The sequence below is a fragment of the Malus sylvestris genome, chromosome 9, assembly GCF_916048215.2.
Source record: "Malus sylvestris chromosome 9, drMalSylv7.2, whole genome shotgun sequence".
NCBI classification, from domain to species: Eukaryota; Viridiplantae; Streptophyta; class Magnoliopsida; order Rosales; family Rosaceae; genus Malus; species Malus sylvestris.
In genome coordinates, this window is record NC_062268.1 from 22,607,380 (window position 1) to 22,617,597 (window position 10,218).

At 38.7% G+C, this 10,218-nt stretch overlaps 1 protein-coding gene and 1 pseudogene across 1 annotated transcript; one reads left to right on the top strand and one right to left on the bottom strand.

The window, feature by feature from the left end:
* Nucleotides 1–1,269: 1,269 nt before the first annotated feature.
* Nucleotides 1,270–5,749, top strand: LOC126633886 (uncharacterized). Its single transcript, XM_050304418.1, has 3 exons — nucleotides 1,270–1,470; nucleotides 2,400–5,619; nucleotides 5,687–5,749. The coding sequence occupies exons 2-3, from the start codon at nucleotides 2,407–2,409 to the stop codon at nucleotides 5,747–5,749; spliced, it is 3,276 nt and encodes a 1,091-aa protein (XP_050160375.1). The 5' UTR covers nucleotides 1,270–1,470; nucleotides 2,400–2,406.
* On the bottom strand, nucleotides 2,952–3,062 carry LOC126584016 (small nucleolar RNA R71; annotated as a pseudogene).
* Nucleotides 5,750–10,218: the final 4,469 nt, after the last annotated feature.

The window sequence follows — 10,218 nt, forward strand, 5'->3', positions numbered from 1 at the left end:
AAATCATCCCTAGCCGTACCCCCATCAACCCTATACCTTTCCCTACCATTCCCCATCCATTCTACATCCTAAATACCACCCAAAACCTGTTCTAAACTTCTCTGCCGCAGCAAGGAGGAAAGGGAAATCATTGATGATCTTGCTGCCAAGTTGGAGCCTTCTAGGTGTTTTCTTTCTTTGGGTTTTAATTTCTAAATTTATGTATCTTTGCTTTGCGAGTATGAGGAACTAAACCCCCCTTGGCTAGGGGGGGATTCGAAACCTTGTTTATGCTTGCTATATGATTTGATTACTTCTAATTGCGTTTCAGAAGTTGTGATTTCAATTTGCTTATCTATGTGAATTAAAACTTATTCTTGTATGTTGATTGAGGGTTGATGTACACACTTTGTGTACATTTATATCATCTTTAATTGGCATTTTTGTGATGTTTTTGAATCAAACTAGTTGTGTTTTTACATTATTTTGTGCTAGTGTGCAGCCAAGTGTGTTTTAGGATCAATTGGATTGCAAATGAAGTAAAATCACCCCTTTTTGGTAGCTGAGCATTATCCCAAACGTGGAGAAGGTTCTTGAGGAGTCAATTTGAAGTTTCAAATGAGGATTTTAGAAGTTACTTGGCTGCATGGAATTTCAGGATCACATTTGGAAGTGTAAGGTGGCATTCGGCCATATTGGGTGAGACAAGACAAGGCAAAAACATTGGAATTAACTTAGGTGGTTCCAAAACATGCAATCACATGCATGTTCACAATTTGTGCCGTGCCTTCCATTTCCTTTAAACATCAAAACATGCAATCACATGCATGTGTTCAAACCTGCCATGCTTTCCCTTCCATTTACACCTCAACAACATGTGATTACATGCATGTTCACACCTTGCCGTGCATTGCCTTACCCTTTCCAACTCCCTTTTGCAGCAATGCATGTGTCTTCATTAATCTAAGTCATTCAGCCACCTTTGCACATCCAAACCAAGCCATGCCGTGCCTTTCTTTCCCTTTCCAGCATGTGGAAAACAATTTCTGGTTGTCCACTGCACATTGCAGCCATTGCACATGCCTCTTGAATTAAATAAGTCCTACACATGCTTGTGTTTCAACATGCCGTGCCTTACCACCTCAGAAATCACTTCAATTCATCATCATTTCAGATTGGCAGATCCATTACTCTAATTCCAGCTGCATGTTCTCATTTGGGATTTCAATTTAAAGTCCATGCAATCTCACTTCAAGCTCTAACGGTCACACTCTCATTCACACCCCAAGAAACTCCATTTTGTGTCCATTCTCTATCCCATCCGCAACACCACCATTCACTCACTTAGCCATCCAAATTTCTGACCACCCTCTCTCCCATTCAAACAAACCACCCATCCACAAGCTGCTCATCTTTCATGTTGCATCACATTTGGAGAATCAAGACCGAAGGCTACACTTAAAGGATTTCAACATCAGTTTTGCTTCAAGGGTTCCTTCTTCTCAATTCTATGTTCATTCATGTTATGTATTTCTATGTTAAAACGTTTGTAAACATGAAATGTAACTAATCTCCTCTTAGGGATTCGATGTAGCCTAGCAAGAAAACCATGTAGTTAACTCATAATGCTCATTTGATCCTTCTATTTCTTGTTTCATTCTCTGATTTTATTGTGACTTTGTGTGTTGATTTTAATGCTTGATCACCACTTGAATTAACCACAGGTTGTGTAGCCAAAATTAGAAGCACACATCATGCATAATTTTGGCAGATTTGGGAGTGAATGAAGGGGATGTTTGGCAAACATCATGCCGTGTGTCCCCTTTGGTTTTGTGAAAGTTATGAATGTGTAAAACATCCTTGGTTGAGAACCAAAGTTGCACATCACAATTTGGTTCTTGACTAGGATGATTTGATCAAATCCACACATCATATGGTTGATCATATCTAAGTGAAACAAACTCAAGAAATAGGTGAATGAATGAGCATAAACTGATTTAACAAACATGGGATTAATTTAGCTATGGTGAAACCGAATCCCTAGTTCCATCTCCATTGGTTTTATTCCATTTTATTACTTGTTGATTCATTACTTGTGTTGTCATCATTCTTGTGAGTTTTTAAGTTACAACAACAAATCTGTCTAAAGTTGCCTAGTTTAGTCATTTAATATGGTTCTTGCAAAACAAGTGATTATATAGGTCCAATTAGTCCCTGTGGATTCGACACCCTTACTTGTGCTATTATACTCAATATGTTTTAGCATTAGGAAGGTTTAAAACATATCATCAACAAAAATGGCGCCGTTGCCGGGGACTGATTTCAGTCCCTTGTAATTGCTTGTTTAGTTATGAACCCTTGTTATTTTTATTTTAAGTAGAGTGCTAATTTATATTCAAACTTGTTTGTTTTGTTTTCAGGAAGTTTATGTCAAATAGACTTGTTGAGTTAGGCCAAAGAATTGAACGGTTAAAGAGCAATACTTTTGACAACTTTGTGCCAACAAATTCACCCAATTTCCGTGAAGAAGAGGAAGGGAATTCGCCTAGTTCAACAAGTGAAGGATCTAAGCACATTAATTGGGAAAGAGAAGAAGAGATGGCGGACAACCAAGATGAACTTCGAGCTTTGGAGGACTTTGCTCAACCAATCATACCAAATTCTCCTTCATGCATCTTGCTGCCCACCGAAGCTAGAAACTATGATCTTAAATCTTCACATTTTCATATGCTTCCCTCGTTTTATGGCTTACCTAATGAAGATCCTTTAGCTCATGTGAAAGAATTCTATAATGTTGTGAGTGGTTTACCTTTGCAGGGAGTAAGTGAAGCAAATTTGAGGATGAGAGTATTCCCTTACACATTGAAAGATAGGGCCAAGAGTTGGTTGATGACTCTAGCACCGGGGTCCCTCATCACTTGGGATGCCGTGGCTAAGAAGTTCTTGGAGAAGTTCTTCTCCACTCAAAAGACAGCCACATTAAGGGGACAAATCTTCAATTTCAAACAAGATGATGGAGAACCTTTCAATGAGTGTTGGGAGCGTTTTAAAGGCCTTTTGTTGCAATGTCCACACCATGGGTTACCTTTTCATTTACAAATGCAAATTTTCTATGATGGACTAACCCAAACATGTCAATCAACTGTTGATAATGCAGCAGGTGGAGCTTTGAAGAAAAAGAATGCTCAAGAGTCATATAACATTTATGAGATGTTGGGGTCTAATGCTCAACACAAAGATCTAAGGGGTAAGAAAGTTGGAGTGTATGAAACAAATTCTAATCATGAACTTTCCTTGCAGGTAGCTAACCTAGAGAAGAAGCTTGAAGCCGTGCTCAACATGGTGCCAAAAGCAAATGAGGTGTGTGCCATTTGCAACATACCAAACCACCTTACTCATCAATGTCCATCTAGGGAAGCCTACCCCGAATTTGTCCAAGAACAAGTGAACCTCATGAATTCTTACAATCAAAGGCCAAGGAATGATGTGTATTCAAACACATATAACCCAAGTTGGAGAGATCATCCCAATCTTTCATGGAGGAACAACAATCAAAATCAAAATCAATTCCAAAACTTCCAACCAAAACCGGCCACTACACTTGAGGATACGGTTAAGTTGTTAGCTCAAAACACCTTGCAATTCCAACAAGCTACCAATACCACTTTCCAACAACATTCGGCTGCCCTAACCAAAATGGAGACACAATTGGGACAGATTGCGGATGCCTTGAACCAAAGAGAAGTTGGAAAGTTTCCAAGCCAACCCGTGATGCTTCAAAGGAACCAAGAGCAAGCCAAAGCAATCACTACACTTAGAAGTGGTAAGGTTATCAATAATAAAGTTGGTAATGAAGTTACTAATGAATTTGATCATGTGAATGCAGGGGTTACTCAAGGAGAAAATGAGAAACCAAATGAGGAACCAAGCCCTGCCAATTCCTCATTTGAAGCACCAAATCTTCACAAGGCCGAGAAGCCTTATACTCCACCAATACCATTCCCTGGAAGACTTGCCAAAAGCAAGCAGGATAAGTCGTTTAAGGACATTTTTGATATTCTAAGTAAAGTGAATGTTAACTTACCTTTGCTTGATGTCATTAGGAACATGCCAGCTTATGGGAAATTCTTCAAAGAGTTAAACAACTACAAAAGGAAGTATGGACCACATGAGAAGGTAGTGGTGTCTGAGAATGTAAGTGCAGTGTTGCAAAGAAAACTTCCACCAAAGCTCAAAGATCCAGGGAGTTTCTCTATCAACATTACTATAGGAGAAAATAAAGTTGAAAAAGCAATGCTTGATTTGGGTGCTAGCATCAATTTAATGCCTTATTCTGTGTACCTTCAACTAGGTTTGGGGGAATTGAAAGCCACCACCATTTCATTACAACTTGCAGACAGATCCGTGAAGTATCCAAGAGGTATAGTAGAGGATATTCTAGTTCAAATTGATAAACTAATCTTGCCTGCGGATTTTGTAGTGTTGGACATGGAAGAAGCTCCTATACATGATAGAGAGTTGCCTATTTTGCTTGGAAGACCATTCATGGCCACGGCCAAGACTATCATTGATGTGCAAAATGGACTCCTCACTATGACAGTGCTAGGAGAGACCGTGCAATTTAAAGTGTTTGAGTCTCTTTCTCATCCTTCTTCATCTCTTGAGTGCTATGCCATTGATGTGCTTGATTCACTTGTTTTCTCTAAGTTCTTGCAGGCACAATCTAGTGAACCATTACAAACTGTTTTGACTCAATCTCAAGATGAGTTTGATGAAGAAGATGCACTCATGAAAGTAGTAGCTGCCTTGGAAGCATTGGCACCGTATCCTTTAAATGTTTCACCTCTTGTAGAGCATTTAGAACCATCTAGGTCACATTTAATTCCTTCCATTGTTAAGGCACCAAAACTTGAACTTAAACCACTTCCACCACATCTTAAATATGCATATCTAGCTGAATTTGAAACTCTTCCGGTTATCATAGCTTCTGACCTAAATCCAAATGAAGAAGATAAGCTAATGAGAGTGTTAAAAGAGTCTAAATCAGCTATTGGATGGTCTATTGCAGATATCAAGGGAATAAGCCCTACCATGTGCATGCATAGGATTCTTTTGGAGGATGGATCAAAGACAACCCGTGAACCACAAAGAAGACTCAATCCACACATGAAGGAAGTGGTGAGGAGTGAAGTGTTGAAGTTGTTAGATGTGGGAATCATATATCCCATTTCTGATAGCAAATGGGTGAGTGCTATTCAGGTGGTACCCAAGAAGGTGGGAATCACAGTGATGACAAATGAAAACAAAGAGCTTGTGCCCACAAAGCCCACATCCAGTTGGCGTGTTTGCACTGATTACAGGAAGTTGAATTCTAGCACTAGAAAAGATTACTTTCCTATGCCTTTCATAGATCAAATGCTTGAGAGATTGGCAGGTTACTCACATTATTGTTTTCTGGATGGTTACTCAGGTTACAATCAAATTGCAATTGCTCCAGAGGATCAAGAGAAAACTACCTTTACTTGCCCCTTTGGCACATTTGCATATAGGAGAATGCCATTTGGACTTTGCAATGCTCCAGCAACTTTCCAAAGATGTATGTTGGCCATCTTTTCTGACATGGTAGAAAGATTCATTGAGGTATTTATGGATGACTTTTCAGTGTTTGGTTCTTCTTTTGATGAATGTCTTAACCATCTCTCTTTAGTACTTCAAAGATGTCAGGAAACAAATTTGGTTCTCAATTGGGAAAAATGCCAATTCATGGTGAAACAAGGAATTGTGTTGGGACATGTAATCTCTAGCAAAGGAATGGAGGTGGACAAAGCCAAAATTGACATAATCACCAAGATGGCACCTCCCACAACCGTGAGGGGAGTGAGAAGTTTTTTGGGACATGCGGGTTTTTATCGACGTTTCATTAAGAACTTTTCAATGATCACTCGTCCATTATGCAATCTATTAGCTAAAGATGTTGCATTTCATTTTGATACAGCTTGTATGGATGCATTCAAAACTTTGAAACAGGAATTAACCTCGGCCCCAATTATTATGGCACCAGATTGGTCTTTACCTTTTGAATTAATGTGTGATGCCTCTGACTATGCTATTGGTGCAGTTTTAGGGCAAAGGGTGAACAAACTTCCACACGTGATCTACTATGCAAGTCGGACTCTAAATGATGCTCAACTTAAATATTCCACAACTGAAAAGGAGTTGCTTGCTATTGTTTTTGCTTTAGAGAAGTTTCGGTCATACCTTGTGGGATCTAAAGTTATTGTGTTTTCTGATCATGCAGCCCTTAGGTATTTGATGACAAAGAAGGATGCTAAACCACGCTTAATTAGATGGATACTCTTACTACAAGAGTTTGACTTGGAGGTTCGAGATAAAAAGGGAAGTGATAATGTTGTGGCTGACCACTTGTCAAGACTTAATGAGAACCATGGAGTTGCACAACCTTTGCCTCTAAATGAATCATTTCCAGATGAACAACTCCTTGTTGTTCAAGAAAAAGAACCGTGGTATGCTGATTTCGTTAATTATCTTGCTTGTGGTGTAATGAGAAATGACATTTCTTTTCAGGAAAGAAAAAAGTTCCTTGCCATGGTCAAGCACTACGTTTGGGACGAACCATATTTGTTTAAATATTGCCCTGATCAAATCATTAGGAGATGTGTCCCAGAGAGTGAACAACAAAGCATTCTAACGTTCAGTCATACATTGGCATGTGGCGGACATTTTGGTGCCAAAAAGACATCTCTTAAAGTTTTACAATCTGGTTTCTTTTGGCCTACTTTATTCAAAGATGCTTTTGATTTTTGTTCTAATTGTGATAGGTGCCAAAAGATGGGGAACATTAGCCGAAGAAATGAGATGCCATTGAACAACATTTTGGTGGTAGAGCTTTTTGATGTTTGGGGAATCGACTTCATGGGACCATTTCCATCATCTTTTGGCTACTTATACATATTAGTGGCAGTTGATTATGTATCCAAATGGGTTGAAGCCATTGCTACAAGAACTAATGATCATAAGGTTGTTTTGCACTTTATTAAAGATGTGATTTTTTGTAGGTTTGGAACGCCAATAGCTATTATTAGTGATGGTGGTAGCCATTTCTGCAACAAACCCTTTGAATCATTGATGAGGAAGTACAACATCAACCACAAAGTGGCAACCCCGTACCATCCTCAAACCTCAGGACAAGTGGAGATTAGCAATAGGGAGATCAAAAACATTTTGATGAAGACTGTGAGCCCCACAAGGAAGGATTGGTCGTTGAGGTTGAATGATGCACTTTGGGCGTATAGAACAGCGTACAAGACCCCCATTGGCATGAGTCCTTATCGTCTTGTGTTTGGGAAAGCTTGTCATTTGCCAATGGAGCTTGAACACCGAGCATATTGGGCCATTAAGAAGTTCAACTTTGATTACAAGGATGCTGGAATAGCAAGGAAGCTCCAACTTAATGAGTTGGAAGAGCTCAGAAATGAGGCATATGAAAATGCCAAAATTTACAAGGAAAGGACTAAGCTCTATCATGACAAAGCCATCCTAAGGAAGGAGTTTCACCAAGGTATGAAAGTACTTTTGTATGACTCACGTTTGAGACTTTTTCCAGGTAAATTGAAGTCTAGATGGGTAGGACCATTCAAAGTGTTGCAAACATTTCCCCACGGAGCTGTGGAGATAGAGAACATGAAGAATGGCACCTCTTTCAAAGTCAATGGACAGAGATTGAAACCATATTTGCAACAAGAGGAGGAAGGGCAAGTGTATCAAATTGTCGATTTTCTTGAGTTTACAACACCATGAACAAGTTCCATGTCTTGCCTAGACATTAAATAAAGCGCTTGCTAGGAGGCAACCTAGTGTGGTTTGTATTCTATCTTCATGTTGTGTTTATGTTGTTACCATTCCATATTATTTACCTACTTGAATTGCATACAATTTTAAGCATCGAGGACAATGCTTACCATAGGTTTGGGGGTATTTTGGGATGGAAGGTTTGTTTTTGTGTTTGTTTTGGTTAAGTGTGCTTTTGCTTACTAATTCGAATGCTTATGAGGACTATGTTTGCAAACAAACTTTTGGGTTGCTATAAAAAATTTTTGTATCTTGTGTCTTGTATAAAGATGTAATTCTTGGAGATATGATGATAGAGGTACCATACTCAAATTCTGGAAGAAGAATAGTGGAGACTACCCTAGTGAGTTATTTTGAGCTTAATTGCTTCTTTTAGAGGGTTTAAAGTGTTTCAACTCCTATCTTTTTCTTTCAATTTCACTTTAAATGATCTCTTTACTTCTATTTTGTTTGGATGCTAAGAATTACTCTATTTTGCAGATACCATGTGTTTGGTATCATTCATGAATGAACTCAATGAAATGATGTTAGGCTATGCATGTTTTAACTACTAAAAGGCTTAAATCCTATCCCTTTGTGTGCTCCATTCACCATTGTTGCAGCCAAACACTTTAGCCTAATTCTTTCATCACCCGCACCATACTCTACCCATTCTAGCTCAATATAAGCCATACCTTATAGTTTGGGGAATACCAATTTGATGAAAGCTTAAGGTAAATTGAGTGAGAGATCAAGATTGTGGCGTGTACCGAGGGCACCTATGTGAAAGTTGTTTCTAAGCATAAAAGTTATAAAAAAAAAAAAGAATCAAAGTGGATACAAGTTCCAAATCTCCTCTTTATAAGGTTTAGGGCCTGGACGCCAAAAGAAGAAAGAAGGCAAATGCAAGTGAAGAGCATGATCCTCAAGGACACTTTGGTATACCCCAAGCTCTAGTATTTCATATCCCTTCTTTCTTAACCTTTAACCTAAGCCTTACATTACAATCTTGAGAAAGACCTAGCTGATCATTGAGGATGTATTCATGGGTGATGGTAAGTGTATGTTATTTTTATTCTTAGCATTTGATTCATTTCATGAGATCTACTCAGAAATTGTGCTCCCATTTCGGATTTCATATGTGAGAATTTTGATTGCCTTTACATAATTTCACTCATATATGTTGTGAAGAGACTGAACCTTAGGATCTGAGTGAGAAATTGAGTGGAAGCTGTGAGGAGTAGAGTTGAGGCGATTTCTTTCTTAAGCATTTGGGTATGGTGGCCTTGAAGTTGTAAGACATGGAGAAATATCTTTATACATCACAATTGATATAATTCTTTGGAGTAGAAAACTTTTGAGTTTGGATGTATGACAAAGTTTTCTTTGGTTCTTATTATTTGGTGTAAAGCATGTTTTAACCAACATACATGAATGTTTTGTGTGTTGTGTGTGTTTTAGTTTTAAGTTTGCTCGTGGACTAGCAAAAACCAGGTTTGGGGGTATTTGATGTACACACTTTGTGTACATTTATATCATCTTTAATTGGCATTTTTGTGATGTTTTTGAATCAAACTAGTTGTGTTTTTACATTATTTTGTGCTAGTGTGCAGCCAAGTGTGTTTTAGGATCAATTGGATTGCAAATGAAGTAAAATCACCCCTTTTTGGTAGCTGAGCATTATCCCAAACGTGGAGAAGGTTCTTGAGGAGTCAATTTGAAGTTTCAAATGAGGATTTTAGAAGTTACTTGGCTGCATGGAATTTCAGGATCACATTTGGAAGTGTAAGGTGGCATTCGGCCATATTGGGTGAGACAAGACAAGGCAAAAACATTGGAATTAACTTAGGTGGTTCCAAAACATGCAATCACATGCATGTTCACAATTTGTGCCGTGCCTTCCATTTCCTTTAAACATCAAAACATGCAATCACATGCATGTGTTCAAACCTGCCATGCTTTCCCTTCCATTTACACCTCAACAACATGTGATTACATGCATGTTCACACCTTGCCGTGCATTGCCTTACCCTTTCCAACTCCCTTTTGCAGCAATGCATGTGTCTTCATTAATCTAAGTCATTCAGCCACCTTTGCACATCCAAACCAAGCCATGCCGTGCCTTTCTTTCCCTTTCCAGCATGTGGAAAACAATTTCTGGTTGTCCACTGCACATTGCAGCCATTGCACATGCCTCTTGAATTAAATAAGTCCTACACATGCTTGTGTTTCAACATGCCGTGCCTTACCACCTCAGAAATCACTTCAATTCATCATCATTTCAGATTGGCAGATCCATTACTCTAATTCCAGCTGCATGTTCTCATTTGGGATTTCAATTTAAAGTCCATGCAATCTCACTTCAAGCTCTAACGGTCACACTCTCATTCA